This window comes from Stegostoma tigrinum, chromosome 32 (assembly GCF_030684315.1).
Source record: "Stegostoma tigrinum isolate sSteTig4 chromosome 32, sSteTig4.hap1, whole genome shotgun sequence".
Taxonomy (NCBI): domain Eukaryota; kingdom Metazoa; phylum Chordata; class Chondrichthyes; order Orectolobiformes; family Stegostomatidae; genus Stegostoma; species Stegostoma tigrinum.
In genome coordinates this window covers 39333311-39351645 of record NC_081385.1, presented here as the reverse complement: position 1 = coordinate 39351645, position 18335 = coordinate 39333311, and the positions used below count along the sequence as shown (strand labels likewise).

Sequence of the window (18335 nt, the reverse complement as noted above, 5' to 3'; positions counted from 1 at the left end):
GGTGGTGAGCTTACAGTAGCCAATGTGACTGAAGTGTCCTATATTCATTTTTAGTTTTTATCTCTGGCCTGGTAAAGGTGCCATTATTTGCTTGAAATATATTTATCACCAAATACATAACCCATCTCACAGACACGTGAAACTGGGCAAAAAATAAACAAAAGTGTATCAATGATACCTGCAGAAGCTAAAGATATACCAGTAGGTCCAACACTCCCATTTCGCAAAGACAAAGAAGGAAAGACAGATGCAAGCACTACAGTGTGCTGCAATAGCTGAAGCATAACTCAGGAAAAACAATTATCACAGAAATTGCAGCAGTCAGAACCAACACAAATACAGATACAGAGCAGTCTTACTTACTAAATTCTTCCTAACTGTATTGAGTCACTATTGTACAAATTCCTCTCCATTCTTCTCAATGATAATCATCCCTCATAACCTGTCCTTTGAGGAAAACTATGCAAATGGTTGTAGTAATGTTAGTGCTGCACAATCTGCCCTTTCCTTTTCCCTGTTTATCCATACAACTTTGGAGTTTTGAATCTGCACAAATCAAGTGGAAGTGTGGAGAAAGAGTTAAATGCCTCTTTGGCTCCTTGGATGCAGAACAGTGCATGTAACCTTCTGGTCATGCAAAGAGTGAAGACCAGAAGACCATAAGACATAGGAGTGGAAGTAAGGCCATTCAGCCCATCAAGTCCACTCCACCATTTAAATCATGGCTGATGGGCATTTCAACTCCATTTCCCTGCACTCTCCCCATAGCCCTTGATTCCTTGAGAGATCAAGAATTTATCGATCTCTGCCTTGAAGGCATCTAACGTCCCGGCCTCCACTGCACTCCATGGCAATGAATTCCACAGGCCCACCACTCTCTGGCTAAAGAAATGTCTCCTCATTTCCGTTTTAAATTTACCCCCCTAATTCTAAGGCTGTGCCCATGGGTCTTAGTCTCCCCACCTAACGGAAGCAACTTCCCAGCGTCCACCCTCTCTAAGCCATACATTATCTTCTAAGTTTCTATTAGATCTCCCCTCAACTTTCTAAACTCTAATGAATACAGTCCCAGGATCCATAGCCGTTCATGGTACGTTAAATCTACCATTCCAGGGATCATCCGTGTGAATCTCCGCTGGACATGCTCCAGGGCCAGTATGTCCTTCCTGAGGTGTGGGGCCCAAAATTGGATGCAGTATTCTAAATGGGGCCTAACCAGAGCTTTATAAAGTCTCAGAAGCACATCACTGCTTTTACATTCCAACCCTCTTGAGATAAACAACAACAGTACATTTGCTTTCTTAATCACGGTCTCTACCTGCAAGTTAACTTTTAGAGAATCCTGGACCAACACTCCCAGATCCCTTTGTACTTCTGCTTTACGAATTTTCTCACCGTTTAGAAAATATTCCATTGCTGTATTCTTTTTTTTTCAAAGTGCAAAACCTCGTGAAGGGAGTATGTTGTCAAGGACGTCATGGCAAGAACCTATGCAAGCTGCATTCCAAATGGAAGTTGCAAAGGTAACACTATCTTTTGAAGTTTTGAGAATTCCAAGAATGAAGGGGAAGGGGGCAAACTTACAAGACATGAGAGCAAGTCTTAACAAATTCAGTCAGATGATGACAGTGATAAGGAAAGATTTGGTCTCAAAAGATCATGAAGTAAAATCATTATTCCAAGAATTATGACTAACAAGTGTCAGAAAGCTGTTAAAGAGTAATTTCCACTTTCTCTCCAGTTCCTTGGTGTCCTTAAAATCAAACAATTGATCCATCTTTTTCTTAAACATATTTAATGATTTGGCCTCCCTAGCCTTCTAGAGTAGAAATTCCCAATCTCAGTCTTAAATGGTCTACCCTGTACCTTAAGACTGTGTCCCCTGGTTCTAGACACTACATGCCAGGGAAAACATCCTCCCTGTATCCAGTTAATCCAGCCCTCTTAGATATTCACTTTTCAATCAGATCCCTCTCATCCTTCTATAGTGAATACAAACCAATTTCTTCATTGTAAAGTCCTGCCAAGCCCAGTATCAGCCTGGTGAACATTCCCTCTATGGCAAGGACATCTTTTCTTAGGTAGGGAAACCAAAATTTCACACAATACTCAGGTGTGATATCACAAAGACCCTAAATGACTACAGTAAGATACCCCTACATCTGAACTCAAATCTGCAATGGAAGCCAAAATATAATTTGTCTTACTAATTGCTTATTGTGCCTGCCTTCATTGATTGGTATACAAGGACACCCAGGTCCCTTTGTACATCCACACTTCTTGACACATCATCGTTTAAATAATACTCTGCCCTTCTGTTTTTCATGATGAACTTCGCATTTAGCCATATTAAATTTTGCTTGCCATGCATTTGCTCAACTGATTTAAAAATGCCTTGGAAGATACCCTGAATCCTCCTCATAATTTACAGTCCCACCTAGTTTTGTGTCATCAGCAATACTGGAATTTGAGGTTGGTTGGTTTGCCTGCCAAGCTGGTTTGTTCCGCAGACATTTCGTTACCGTGCTTGGTAACATACTCAGTGCAGCCTCTGATGAACTGTCAGTGTGTTTTCCTGACTGGTTTTTAAACTCTGGGGTCCGTTGCAATGGATTGCCTCACTTTCAGGTTTTCTCCGTAGTGGAATGTATATGGGGTCGAGTTCAATGTGTTTATTAATAGCATGCTTTGTGGAGTGGCATGCTTCCAGGAATTCTCGTGCTTCTCTCTGCCTAGCCTGTCCCAGGATCTTGGTGTTGTCCCAGTCGAAGTGGTGGTTCTCCTTGTCCATGTTGATTGAGATGAGTGAGTATTGGTCGTGTCTTTTTGCAGCCAGTTGGTGTTCACATGAACCTTTGGATCCTTTGGAAGGGGATGTTTGTGGGGTAAAAAAGTGAGGACATGGGGATCCCTACTGTTGTTCTGGGGTCGGAGGGAAGGAAAGGGTGAGGTCAGCAGTATGGGAAATGGATCAAACACAGCTTAGGGCCACGTTAATCACGGTAGCAAGGAATCCTCAGTGGACATTTCTGAGGCCCACCTGTGGAAGGTGGCATCACCAGAACAGATGTGACAGAGACAGAGGAACTGGGAGAGCTGAATGGAGTTCTTAAAGGATACGGGACATGAGGATGTGCAGTCAAAAGGTAGCTGTGGGAGTCAGGAGGTTTTAGTGGATATCAGTAGCCAGCTATCTCCAGAAGTAGAAACAGAGCTGTTGAGGAAGGGAAAGGAAGGAGTTAGATGGACTAGGTGAAGGTGAGGAAATGATGGAAATTGGAACTAAAATCTGGTAATATTGCCAATTCCAAATGAGAGAGGAAGCAGCACTAATTATGTCATCAATGTATTAGAGAAAGAGTTCTGGGGAAGGGCCGAAGTAGAACTGGAACGAGGAATTATCCACATAGCTTACAAACTGAGTGTAACAAGTGAGGCCCAAATGGATAAACATAACAACATCACTGATCTGAACAAGAAGTTAAAGAAGTTGTTGAAAGTGAGGACAAGCTCAGCCAGACAGCAGAAGCTGTTGGTGGATGTGAATGATTCAGCTTGTGTCTCAAGGAAGAAGCAGACAGCTTCATGAGGGCAACTTGGAACTGACATTAAAACATCGGAACAATTGTGGGAAGGGACTGGACAAGGGAAGGAAATGTTGAGTGAAAGTAGGAAGAGATAAGTTCCTGGAGTAGAATAAATCAGAAACATTGGGTCTGCCTAGGCAGACCTGTTTGTGAATTTTGGGAAAAGAAGGTAGAAGCGGGCTGTAAAGGATTAAGTGACTATAAGCTATGAGGTTGTGGCTGGCAAATGAAAAGAGGTCAGTGACAATGGTGGACACAACAGCCTTGTTTGTTCGTGGGTCATGATCCGGGGCACATAGGAGGAGGTATCCAGCTTTGGTCAGCCTCTGCAACGCAGAGATCAGTACACCAAAGGATAACATCACCAACTCTTATTGTTGGCAGGTCTGATTACAATGTCAGAGTTAGAACTGAAAACAAGAATGTTATCAGTTCAGAGGAAGATAAGTTAGAACAGATGAGGGGAGCAGAGAAATTAAGGCATACCATGACGACAGTTTTCAATGAACAAGTGCTGGTCAGAGGCCAGAGCAACATCAAAGAATAATAGGGATGCCCTTCACTGTCTTTCCCAACATTTCCAGGTCAGTTAACTGCACATAAACAGATTAACTGTTCATTTCTGTCATTGATTTGGGAGTTTGCCATGGCTGTAACTTGTACTCTTGGGTGGAAGGGTGACATTTCGGGCCTAGACCCTTCTTCAGAAAACCCAAATCTCCACCTGCCTGTTCAACAATCCTTTCTGTATAAATGCTGTCTTCTGTCTATTTATGCCTTTATTTTCCCTACACGTCTTAGTTTTTCTGGATTTCTGTTGTCACCAGTCCAATGGGCAGAATCTAGTTAAGGGGTTGCAGTCTGAAAGCCAATTTTTACCAAATAACAGAACAGAAATGGGCCCTTTGGCCCACAATATTGTGCCGAACATGATACCAAAATAAAATAATCACTTCTGCCTGCCCTGGGTGCATATCCCTCCATTTCTTGCATATTTGCATGCTCATCAAAAAGTCCCTTAAACACCCTTATCATAATTACCTCTACCACCACCCTGGCATAGCATTCCAGACTCTTACCACTCCTGTGTTTTAAAAAACTTGCTGCTCACAACTCCCTTAAAACTTTTCCCCCTCTCACCTCAAATGAATGCCCTATTGTAGTAGACATTTCAACTCTGGGAAAAACATTGTAACTGTTAACCATATTTATACATTTCATAATTTTACGTACTTTTGTCAAGTCTCCCCTCAGCCTCAGCCACTCCAGATATCCGGAATTTTTCTAGCCTCTCCTTATAACCCTAACCCTTCACTCTAATCCCAGAAGCATCTTGGTAAACTTCTTCTGCACCTGCTCCAAAGCCTCCACATCCTTCCTGTATTGTGACAACCAGAATTGAACGTGAGACCTAATCAAAATCTTGTAAAGCTGGAACGTAACATGCTTGCTCTTGTCATTTCTGAAAAAAATGTCAAGCTTTCCTGCTCCTCTGATGCTTCTTGGCCCGCTGTGTTCATCCAGCTTCACATCATGTTATATTGGCTCTTGTACTCAGTTCCCTGATAAAGCATGCCACACAACTTCTTTACCACCCTATCTACTGGCGTGGTCAATTTCAGGAACCTATGGATTTGAACACCAAGATCTTTCTGTGCATCCATGCTGTTCAGGGTCCTGCCATTAACCATATACATTTCCTTAAAATTTGAATTCCTGAAGTGCAGCACCTTACACTTACTCAGATTAAACTCCATCTGTTATTTCTCCACCCATATCAGCAACTGATCTGTATCTTGCTGTATCCTTTGACAACCTTCTACACTATCCACAACTCCACCGATCTTTGTCATCTGCAATCTTACTAACACACCCATCTTTATTTTCATCCAAGTAATTTATATATATCACAAACAGCAGAGGTCCCAGCGTGGAGCTTTGCGGAACACCACTAGCCACGGACCTCCAGCCAGAAAAATATCCTTCTCGCATCACCTCCGTCTTCTATGAGCAAGCCAATTCTGAATCCAAGCGGCCAAGTCACCATGGAACACATGCATCTTAATCTTCTGGATGGGCCTACCATGAAGGACCTTGTTGAATGCCTTACTAAAATCCATATGGACAACATCCTGCTCCTTCATGAACTGCCTTCGTTACTTCTTCAAAAAATTCATTAAGTTAGTCAGACATTACCTGCCCTGCACAAAGCCATGCTGCCTGTCCCTAATCAAGCCATGCTTTCCCAAACACATGTAAATCCTATCCCTAAGAATTCTCTCCAATAGCTTCCCAACTACTGATGTGAGATTCATCTGTCTACAGTTTACTGAATTAGCCCACTTCTCTCCTTAAACAGAGGGGCAACATTAGCAACTCGCTAGTCCTCCAGGACATCTCCAGTGGCTAGCAAGGATACAAATACCTTCATCAAAGCCCCAGCAATCTCCTCTCTTGCCTCTCTCAATAACCTGGCATAGATACCATTGGGCTTGGGGCCTCATCCAGCCTTAATGTTCTTTAAAAGACCCAACACCACTCTCTTGATTTCAAAATGCCCTTGTGTAATAGGATGCTCCACACAAATCACACTGTATTCCATATTCTTCTCCTATGTACCAAGGCAAACTATTAATTTAGGATCTTGCCCACATCCTCTGCCTCCAAGCAGAAGTTCCCTCCTTTATCCCTTGAGTGGTCTTACATTAAAAACAAGGGAATAACTAAGGAGAAGGTATGTACAGAATACCTTGGGATTCTCTTTAACCTTACTTACCGATGTCATTTCTTAGCTGCATCTTGCTCTCCTAATTCTCTGCTTGAGTTTTTTTCTACTTTCTTTGTATGTCTCATGGACCCTGTCCGGGTTTAGCTTTCTAAACTTTACATATGCTTCTTTTTTTCCCTTTTGACTAATTTCATAACCTCCCTGGTTATCCAAGTGTCCCATACCTTGCCAATATTGTCCTTCTTCCTTCCTGGAACATGTCAGTTCTGAACAGTAGGTCTTTAAGCAACTCCCACATATCAAATGTGGACTTGCCCATTTAATAGCACCTCCTAATTTATGCTCCGTAGCTCCTGCCTAATACTGATGTAATTTGCCCTTCCCCAATTTAGTACCCTCCTACAGGGTCCTCTCTTATCCTTACCCATAGCTATCTTAAAACCAAAGGAATTGTGATCCCTGTTCCCAAAATTTTCTCCCATTGGCCAGGCACATTCGCCAATACAAGGTCCAGTTGGACTATCCACATAGTGTTTCAAGAAACCTTCTTGGATACATTTTAAAAATTCTGCCCCATCTGAGCTTCTTGATCTAAGGGTGTTCCAGTCAATACTTGGGCAAGTTAAAGATACCCACTATGACAGGCCCGTTGGTCTTGCACCTTTCCATATTCTGCCCACATATTTGTAACTCAATATTTCAGTGGCTGTTGGGGAGCCTAAAACATAATCCTATCAGTGATTGCACCCATCTTATTTTTGAGCTGTATCCATATTGTCTCAATGCATGAACCTTCCTGTATGTCTGCTTAGTGGAAATGTGACATTCTCCCTCATTAGTAATGCAACTACTTCACCTCTTTTACCTTTCTCTCCATCTCGTCTAAAACAACAAAACCCTGGAAAGTTGAGCAGCCAGTCCTGCCCTTCTCTTAACCAAGTCTGTGTAATGGTCATAACTTTGGGCCCACGTACTAATCCAGGCTCTAAGCTCATCTGCCCAACTTATAATATTCCTCACACTGAAATAAACACGCTTCAGCTCATTAGTACCATCGTGCTCATTTACCTGTCCCTGCATTTCCTGTCTTTTTGACTAACTGGTCCTAACATCCACCCTTCTCTCAAACCCTCCACTTGTGACCTACCTGAATACCACTAGCCAACTTTGCTGCAAGGACATTGGTTCCCCTCCAGTTTAGGTGCAACCTGTTCCTCTTCTACAGATCAGTGTCCTAGGAGATCCCAATGATCCAACTGTCCCTGTACCAGCTTCTTAGCCATGCATTCATCTGTCCCATCTTCCTAGTCCTTGCCTCACTAGCACACGGCACTGGTAGTAACCCAGAGGCTACTACCCTTGTGTGCTCCTACATTTTAGTCTCTTTCATAAATCCCTTTACACTCTCTGCAGGATGTTATCCCTCTTTCTACCTCTGTTGTTGGTATCAATTTGCACAATGATCTCTGGTTTCTATCCTCCCCCTCCACCTTAAGAATTTCAATCAACTGCTCAGAGACATCCTTGATCCTGGCACCAGGAAGATGTTTACTACAGGCCCCCCAATAGCAGCAGGGAGATTGAAGAAAGCATAGGTCGACAGATTTTGGAAAAGTGTGGACGTAGTAGGGTTGTTGTAATGGGTGACTTTAACTTTCCTAATATTGATTGGAACCTCCTTCGAGCAGAAGATTTGAATGGAGCTGTTTTTGTAAGGTGTGTTCAGGAGGGTTTCCTAACGCAGTACGTTGACAGGCCGACGAGGGGAGAGGCCATTCTAGACTTGGTGCTCGGAAACGAGCCGGGGTAGGTATCAGATCTTGTGGTGGGAGAGCATTTTGGTGATAGTGACCATAACTGCCTCACATTCTACATAGCTATGGAGAAGGAGAGGATTAGGCAGAATGGGAGGATATTTAATTGGGGAAGAGGAAACTATGATGCGATTAGACATGAGTTAGGAAGCATGGACTGGGAGCAGTTGTTCCATGGTAAGGGAACTATAGACATGTGGAGACGGTTTAAGGAACAGTTGTTGGGAGTGATGAGTAAATATGTCCCTCTGAGACAGGCAAGAAGGGGTAAGATTAAGGAACCTTGGATGACGAGAGCGGTGGAGCTTCTAGTGAAAAGGAAGAAGGTAGCTTACATAAGGTGGAGGAAGCTAGGGTCAAGTTCAGCTAGAGAGGATTACATGCAGGCAAGGAAGGAGCTCAAAAATGGTCTGAGGAGAGCCAGGAGGGGGCACGAGAAAGGCTTGGCAGAAGGAATCCGGGAAAACACAAAGGCATTTTACACTTACGTGAGGAATAAGAGAATGGTCAAAGAAAGAGTAGGGCCGATCAGGGATAGCATAGGGAACTTGTGTGTGGAGTCTGAGGAGGTAGGGGAAGCCCTAAATGAGTTTTTTGCTTCTGTCTTTACGAAAGAAACCAACTTTGTAGTGAATGAAACCTTTGAAGAGCAGGTGTGCATGCTGGAATGGATAGAGATAGACGAAGCTGATGTGCTGAAAATTTTGTCAAACATCAAGATTGACAAGTCGCCAGGCCCGGATCAGATTTGTCCTCGGCTGCTTTGGGAAGCGAGAAATGCAATTGCTTCGCCACTTGCGAAGATCTTTGCATCCTCGCTCTCCACTGGAGTCGTACCTGAGGACTGGAGAGAGGCAAATGTAATTCCTCTCTTCAAGAAAGGAAATAGGGAAATCCCCGGCAATTATAGACCGGTAAGTCTCACGTCTGTCGTCTGCAAGGTGTTAGAAAGGATTCTGAGGGATAAGATTTATGACCATCTGGAAGAGCATGGCTTGATCAAATACAGTCAACACGGCTTTGTGAGGGGTAGGTCATGCCTTACAAACCTTATCGAGTTTTTTGAGGATGTGACTAGAAAGGTTGATGAGGGTCGAGCTGTGGATGTGGTGTATATGGACTTCAGTAAGGCTTTTGATAAGGTTCCCCATGGTAGGCTCATTCAGAAGGTCAGGAGGAATGGGATACAGGGGAACTTAGCTGCTTGGATACAGAATTGGCTGGCCAACAGAAGACAGCGAGTGGTAGTAGAAGGAAAATATTCTGCCTGGAAGTCAGTGGTGAGTGGAGTTCCACAGGGCTCTGACCTTGGGCCTCTACTGTTTGTAATTTTTATTAATGACTTGGACGAGGGAATTGAAGGATGGGTCAGCAAGTTTGCAGACGACACAAAGGTCGGAGGTGTCGTTGACAGTGTAGAGGGCTGTTGTAGGCTGCAGCGGGACATTGACAGGATGCAGAGATGGGCCGAGAGGTGGCAGATGGAGTTCAACCTGGATAAATGCGAGGTGATGCATTTTGGAAGGTCGAATTTGAAAGCTGAGTACAGGATTAAGGATAGGATTCTTGGCAGTGTGGAGGAACAGAGGGATCTTGGTGTGCAGATACATAGATCCCTTAAAATGGCCACCCAAGTGGACAGGGTTGTTAAGAAAGCATATGGTGTTTTGGCTTTCATTAACAGGGGGATTGAGTTTAAGAGTCGTGAGATCTTGTTGCAGCTCTATAAAACTTTGGTTAGACCGTACTTGGAATACTGCGTCCAGTTCTGGGCGCCCTATTATAGGAAAGATGTGGATGCTTTGGAGAGGGTTCAGAGGAGGTTTACCAGGATGCTGCCTGGACTGGAGGGCTTATCTTATGAAGAGAGGTTGACTGAGCTCGGTCTCTTTTCATTGGAGAAAAGGAGGAGGAGAGGGGACCTAATTGAGGTATACAAGATAATGAGAGGCATAGATAGAGTTGATAGCCAGAGACTATTTCCCAGGGCAGAAATGGCTAGCACGAGGGGTCATAGTTTTAAGCTGGTTGGAGGAAAGTATAGAGGGGATGTCAGAGGCAGGTTCTTTACGCAGAGAGTTGTGAGAGCATGGAATGCGTTGCCAGCAGCAGTTGTGGAAGCAAGGTCATTGGGGTCATTTAAGAGACTGCTGGACATGTATATGGTCACAGAAATTTGAGGGTGCATACATGAGGATCAATGGTCGGCACAACATTGTGGGCTGAAGGGCCTGTTCTGTGCTGTACTGTTCTATGTTCTATGTTCTATGTTCTAACACACCATCCTGGAGTGCCGAATGTTCTATGAATGTGGCCACACATGTCTGTGCCCCTAACTACCAAGCCTCCTAGCATTATCGCTCCCTTGGACTTTGCCCAAATCTGGTCTACAGCAGAGCCAACTGTGGTCCACAGGCCTGGTTGCTGCTATTATAGTCCCCTGAGAGTCTATTCTCCCAACATTATCGAACTCTGAATACCTGTTAGAGAGGGGAATAGCCACAGGAGACTCCTGCACTTCCTGCCTGCCGCCTGCGGGGCGGCACGGTGGCTCAGTGGTTAGCATTGCAGTCTCACAGCATCAGGGACCTGGGTTCAAATCCACCCTTGGGCGACTGCTTGTGTGGAGTTTGCACATTCTCCCCGTGTCTGCGTGGGTTTCCTCTGGGTGCTTCGGTTTCCTCCCAAGGTCCAAAAATGTGCAGGTTAGGTGGATTGGCCATGCTAAATTGCCCATAGTATTCAGGGAAGTGAGGGTTATAGGGGGATGGGTCTGGGTAGGATATATCAAGGGGCAGTGTGGACTTGTTGGGCTGAAGGGCCTGGTTCCAGTAGGGAATCTAATCTCTCCTGGCGGTCACCCATCTACCCGAATGAACCTGAAGTGTGATCACCTGTAACTGTTGTCGATGACACTCTCTGCCTCCTGTATGCTCCTCTGTGTGCCCAACTGCTTCTCCAACTGAAGCATGTCATCTGTGTGGAGTTACAGCTGGTCACACTTCTTGAAAACATAGTCGTCAGGGACACTCACACATCTGGCAGGAGGAGCACACCACTGCCCTAACTGCCATCTCTACCCCTTTAGACTAAGAACGGTAAAAGAATCTTACATTGCCCCCATTTCTAACTGCAGTCTGATATTCACTTAAGCTTGCATTTATACCAACCAGCAACACTTCCACCACACTGCAATCCCTCTCAAAATATTTTGTTAGTGACTTCTATTAACTGGTTACTTAAATTACAATGCAAGTGTTACAAACAGACCAAGTACCTTCAAAGCTACAACAAATTTTCTGACAACCTTTCTCAATTTCTCTCTTCCCCCTTACTGATCCTTGACACTGGGTTCGTCCCCGATCTGCTGTTCAGCTGTGGTAACTGAACTGATTTCTCCCAGAATGCTCCTCAGTGACATCTGTCACCCTCTGTTGGAAGGCAATTGAGAAGCTCTCCCCGAATCCCATGTGATCTAACTTTTCAGCATGGTAAATTGAGCAGTACTTTGTCAAAGGCTTTACGAAAGTTCATGGAGACAACATCTACCACTCTGCCTGATCGATGTTTTTGGTTACGTCCTCAATCTGGGCTTCAGAGTTGTCCCTCTAGGAATCCAGTTGCATTTCTCCTTTTGGACCCGACATTATCGAAGTATCGTTAAGCAGAGTAGGCACATTTACTGCAGGTTGAATGTTTTACCCTCATATATCGTTGCAGATTGTGGTTCTTATCCTGCCTCTTACTAAATGCTGATGCTCCCTTCTTCATTTTCACTGTACACAGGAGAGGCTAGGTACAATTCAGTGAGCAGCACCTGCAGTCATGTAATTTTGCAGATGTTCTGATACACCTTTAAGGGGAAAACTTTATTTCCAATTGACATTCTACATCTGTTCCTTAATTTTACTCCAATCTATTTTCCCTTGATACATCTCATCACTTTGAAATAATCAGCTTTCTTTTCCAACTGATTACTTGGATTTTCATCTTTAAATGGCAATGTGTTTGTTTATTTTATTTTGTATTTTATTAGTGTCATAGAGATGTACAGCATGGAAACAAACCCTTATGTACAATTTATCAATGTCAATCACATATTCTACATTAATCTAGTTCTATTTGCCAGCATTTGGTCCATATCCCTCGTAATCCTTCCTATTATATACCCATCCAGATGCCTTTTAAATGTTGTCAATTATGTCCTTGGGTTACATGCCTGAAATGGAGGGTATGTTGTAAATATCAAGAGTACTGTAATTGTACTGAGGCACCAATGAGTGGCACACCTATGTGGCAAAAAGTTGAATCTGATCATACTTTCTGCAATTTTCGATTTTAAAAGTTTGTACTTATAAAAATGCGGTGTAGAGCTTTGGGAAAAATGGCTTCAGAAACTGGAATGCAGTGAAGACTAGAAGAAACAGCTAACTGCAATGATGGTATGGTCATTGTAACTTGACTTAGACTGGTTAATCTTCCACATACACAATCAACATGGTATATGACCTACCTGCAGAAAGTAAATATCCACCAGTATGTACTGCACGGCCATTGTTCAAAGAGGAAGAAGAGAAGAGTGACTGAGGCACTGGCATGTGTTCCAATAGCTGACAGACAATTTATAGGAAAGAGCCAAACAGCACCTCCTCAGATATGGTATCAGCTTGAGTCCCCGAGCTACCATTAGCCAAATTCATTACGCCCATTAAGGATCTAAAAATTCATTATCACAGTATCACAGCATAGGAGGCCATTTGGCAAGTTGTCTCCCCACGGGCACTTTGATAGAAATATCAAGAAATTAGTTAAGGATCACGACCAAAATTATATCTCTGTGGGGAAGATGAATTCTAGGAACGAGATAAGGCAACCATGGTTAAACATGAAAGGTAAAAGAATAATAAAACAGGTCGCCATAGTTCAGAGACCTGTGGGGCTGCACTCTTATGAGAGAGAGAGACAGAGAGCGCGAGAGAGACAGAGAGTGCGAGAGAGACAGAGAGCGCGAGAGAGACAGAGAGCGCGAGAGAGAGATTGACTGACAATCAGTTTAGAATATAGGGCATATAACAACACAGTGCAGAACAGGCCCTTCGACCCTCGATGTTGCGCCGACCTGTGAACTAATCTAAGCCCCTCCCCCTACATTTTTCCTTCATTATCCATATGCTTATCCAAGGACTGTTTAAATGCCCCTAATGTGGCTGAGTTAACTACATTGGCAGGCAGGGCGTTCCACGCGCTTACCACTCTGCGAGGAAAGAACCTGCCTCTGACATCTGTCTTAAATCTATCACTCCTCAATTTGTAGCTATGCCCCCTTGTACAAGCCGAAGTCATCATCCTCGGACAAAGACTCTAACTGTCCACCCTATCTAATCCTCTGATCATCTTGTATGTCTCCATTAAATCCCCTCTTAAGCCTCCTTCTCTCCAATGAGAACAATCCCAAGTCCCTCAGCCTTTCTTCATAGGGCCTGCGCTCCAGACCAGGCAACATCCTGGTAAACCTCCTCCGCAACTTTTCCAATGCTTCCACATCCTTCCTGTAATGGGGCGACCAGAACTGCACGCAATAAAGCTGTAACATCACCATACCTCAGGTGTGGGATGAGGTTGAGAAGGCAGGACTTTGATGTTTAGCTGATGTGGGAACTGAATGCATGCTGTTGGAGTCATTGCATCACAAACCTGCCATCCACCAACTGAGCTAATCAAAACAGACAGTAAGACTAAAAAGGAAGAGAGAGACAAAAGTGAATATAGATCTCTTAGAGAACAAGGCTGGGAAGTAATGGGGAACCAAGGAATTGCAGCGGAGAACTGCTGAATCAATCTTCACTGCAGAAGACACCAATAACATTCTAAAGCTAGTAAATAATTAAGTGGTAGAGGTCAGGTGGGGGGTGAGTACAAAAACTAAAGCTAGAGAAAATGCCTACTTCTGCTCTTATGTCTTCTGATCATTTAAAATTAGGTCTATTCTTTAGACGTTTCCCCAAAACCACATTTTTGCCTTTCAAATAATTATCTAATTTTCCATTTAAATTACCTACTGAATCTGCTCCATAATTTTCCATTGTATTGCAACAAACTGCAACGGATGGAGAATGGGGGAAGATACTAAATGAGTATTTATTTTTCTATTCATTAATGGACGAGGGCATCACTGGTTAGGCAGCATTTATTGCCCGTCCTTAATTGCCCATAGGGCAGTTCAGAGTCAACCACATTGCTTTGGGTCTGGAGTCACATGTAGGCCAGACCAGGAAAGGATGGCAGTTTCCTTTCCCAAAGGACATTAGCTAGCCAGATGGGTTTTTCTGACGACTGACAATGGATTCATGGTCATCATTAGATCCTTAATGCCAGATATTTATTGAATTCAAATTCCAACACCTGCCGTGGTGGGATTCAAACCCGGGTCGCTAGAACATTATCCAAGTGTCTGGATTAACAGTCCAGCAATACCAATAGGCCATTGCCTAGTATTGTATTGAGTATTTTCAATCATTGTTTACTGTGGAGAAGGATATGGCAACTAGACAACTTGGGGAAATAAACAGCAACTTCTTGAAAAATGTCTATATTACAGAGGTGGAGGTGCTGGATGTCATAACGTGCATAAAGGTGGATAAATCCCCTGTATCTGATCAGGCATACCCTAGAACTTTGTGGGAAACTAGGCAAGTGATTGCTGGGCCCCTTGCTGAGATACTTAGATCATCGATCGCACAGGTGAGGTGCCCCCAAGACTGAAGATTAGCTAACATGCTGCCACTGGTCAGAAAAAGCCTGAGAACTATAGGGCGGTGAGCCTTACTTCATTGGTGGGCAAGTTGTGGGAAGGGATGCTGAGCGACAGGAGCTACATGTATTCAGAAAGTCAAGGACTGATTATGGATCGTTAACATGGCTTTGTGTGGGGGAAATAATCCCCTATTCCCAATTCCTCCGCCTCCGCTACATCTGCTCCCACGATGAGGCATTCCACTCCCGCACATCCCAGATGTCCAAGTTCTTCAAGGACCGCAACGTTCCCCCCACAGTGGTCGAGAACGTCCTTGACCGCGTCTCCCACATTTCCCCGCCCCCGCCACAACCACCCAAAGAGGATCCCCCTCGGTCTCACACACCACCCCAACAACCTCCAGATACAACGCATCATCCTCCGACACTTGCGCCATCTACAATCCGACCCCACCACCCAAGACATTTTTCCATCCCCACCCATGTCTGCTTTCCGGAGAGACCACTCTCTCCGTGACTCCCTTGTTCGCTCCACACTGCCCTCCAACCCCACCACACCCGGCACATTCCCCTGCGACCGCAGGAAATGCTACACTTGCCCCCACACCTCCTCCCTCACCCCTATCCCAGGCCCCAAGATGACTTTCCATAATAAGCAGAGGTTCACCTGCACATCTGCCAATGTGGTATACTGCATCCATTGTACCTGGTGTGGCTTCCTCTACATTGGGGAAACCAAGCGGAGGCTTGGGGACCGCTTTGCAGAACACCTCCGCTCGGTTCGCAATAAACAACTGCACCTCCCAGTCACGAACCATTTCCACTCCCCCTCCCATTCTTCATACGACATGTCCATCATGGGCCTCCTGCAGTGCCACAATGATGCCACCTGAAGGTTGCAGGAACAGCAACTCATATTCCGCTTGAGAACCCTGCAGCCCAATGGTATCAATGTGGACTTCACCAGCTTCAAAATCTCCCCCTACCCCACCGCATCCCTAAACCAGCCCAGTTCGTCCCCTCCCCCCACTGCGCCACACAACCAGCCCAGCTCTTCCCCTCCACCCAGTGCATCCCAAAACCAGTCCAGCCTGTGTCTGCCTCCCTAACCTGTTCTTCCTCTCACCCATCCCTTCCTCCCACCCCAAGCCGCACCTCCATCTCCTACCTACTAACCTCATCCCACCTCCTTGACCTGTCCGTCTTCCCTGGACTGATCCATCCCCTCCCTACCTATACTCTCCTCTCCACCTATCTTCTTTTCTCTCCATCTTCAGTTCGTCTCCCCCTCTCTCCCTATTTATTCCAGAACTCTCACCCCATCCCCCTCTCTGATGAAGGGTCTAGGCCCAAAACGTCAGCTTTTGTGCTCCTGAGATGCTGCTGGGCCTGCTGTGTTCATCCAGCCTCACATTTTATTATCTCACTAACTTGACTGAGCTTTTCTGAAGTAGTAACGAAGAGGATTGATGAGGGCAGATCGGTGGATGTGACCTATATGGACTTCAGTAAGGCATATGACAACGTTTCCACATGGTAGACTGGTAAGCAAATTTAGATCACACGGAATACAGGAAGAACCAGTCATTTGGAGACAGAACTGGCTCAAAGATAGGAGACAGGGTAGGGTTGCTCTTCAGACTGGAGGCCTGTGACCAATGATTTGCCACAAAGGAACTGTGCTGGGTCCACTGCTTTTTGTCATTTCTAAATTACTTGCTTGTGAACATTTTTTTTTGAGTGCGAGCAGCAGCGGAGGTAAGACGGACCCGGAAGACTGCAGCTAAGGTAAAGCAGTTTATTTTTAAAATTACTTACCGGTAGCGGGCAGCGGTGTTTTTCCTCTTTCAGAGAAGGAGCGGGAGCAGCAGAGGAAGTGACGAGGACCAGAGGGGCAGCCGGGAAGGAAAGCAGTGACCATATATATCAGCAAGGCTGCTAAACCCGAGACTCTACAACTGTAGAGTCTCCCACCCGCCCTCCTCCTCTAACCTAGTTAAGAAGGTAAGGTCATTCTAAACTTTCTCTATTGAATATAAGTTTGTTATTAATCTGTTATTATTACTTGAAGTAAGCTTTCTGCTTTAGTATTGAGTGGGTGTTCAGATAAGTGGGGTATGGATGCTAGGGCAGTTGCTTGCTCCTCCTGCAGAATGTGGTAGGTGGGAGACATGGCACACGTCTCCGCTGGCTACATCTGCGGGAAGTGCACCCAACTACAGCTCCTTGAAAACTGTGTTAGGGAAATGGAGCTGGAGCTGGATGAACTACGGATCATTCGGGAGGCAGAGGGGGTAATTGAGAGGAGTTATCGGGAGTTGGTCACTCCTAAGGCTCAGGACGAGGATAGATGGGTTACAGTTAGGGGGAGGAAAGGGGACAGACAGACAGTGCAGAGATCCCCTGTGGGCATTCCCCTCAGCAATAAGTATACCGTTTTGGATACTGCTGGGGGGGATGACCTACCAGAGGAAAGCCATAGTAGTCAGTTCTCTGGCACTGAGCCTGACACTGTGGCAAAGAAGGGAAGGGGGCAGAATAGAAAAGTACTCGTCGTAGGGGACTCGATAGTTAGGGGAATAGACAGGAGATTTTGTGGTCAAGATCGGGATTCCCGGAAGGTATGTTGCCTCCCTGGTGCCAGGGTCCGGGACGTCTCCGATCGGGTGTATAAGGTTCTAAAAGGGGAGGGCGAACAGCCAGAAATCGTGTTACATATTGGCACAAATGATATAGCCAGAAATAGGATTGAGGATATAAAAAGTGATTTCAGGGAGTTAGGATGGAAGCTGCAGAGCAGGACGAACAGAGTAGTGTTCTCTGGTTTACTACCGGTGCCACGAGATAGCGAGGTGAGGAACAGGGAGCGGGCGCAGCTGAACACGTGGCTACGCAGCTGGTGTAGGAGGGAGGGCTTCAGATATGTAGATAATTGGGATGCCTTCTGGGGAAGGTGGGACCTGTACAAGACGGACGGGTTGCATCTGAACTGGAAGGGGACCAATGTCCTGGGTGGAAGGTTTGCTCGAGTAGTTCGAGAGGGTTTAAACTAGTATGGCAGGGGGGTGGGAACCTGAGCTGTATACCAGAGGTGAGCGTTGATGCAGGTGAGGCAGTAGCAAGAGGTAGACCAGCTAGTGGGAAGGATTTTCCTGGGAAGGAACCAAGGGATCGGTTAAAGTGTGTTTGCTTTAATGCAAGGAGTATCAGGAATAAAAGTGATGAACTTAGAGCATGGATCAGTACCTGGTGCTATGATGTTGTGGCCATAACAGAGACATGGGTTTCTCATGGGCAGGAATGGTTGCTGGATCTTCCAGGGTTTAGAACATTTAAAAAGAATAGGGAGGGGGAAAAAAGAGGAGGGGGTGTAGCACTACTAATCAGGGAGGGTATCACAGCTACAGAAGCTTCCTTTGTCGAGGAAGATCTGCCTACTGAGTCAGTATGGGT

The 18335-nt window shown here is 45.1% G+C and overlaps 1 protein-coding gene across 6 annotated transcripts in view; it reads right to left on the bottom strand.

Annotated features, from left to right (window-relative positions):
* Positions 1 to 18335, bottom strand: part of tmem107l (transmembrane protein 107 like) — a 55128-nt gene that overhangs the window by 2651 nt on the left and 34142 nt on the right. For 5 of the 6 annotated variants that reach the window (XM_048562279.2, XM_048562281.2, XM_048562282.2 and 2 more), the window contains exon 6: positions 12643 to 12739. In XM_048562279.2, coding sequence (XP_048418236.1) covers positions 12643 to 12739 — 97 coding nt within the window. Of the gene's footprint in view, positions 1 to 178; positions 276 to 12642; positions 12740 to 18335 lie in introns of all 6 variants that reach the window. The other variant, XM_048562280.2, reaches the window with a different exon arrangement.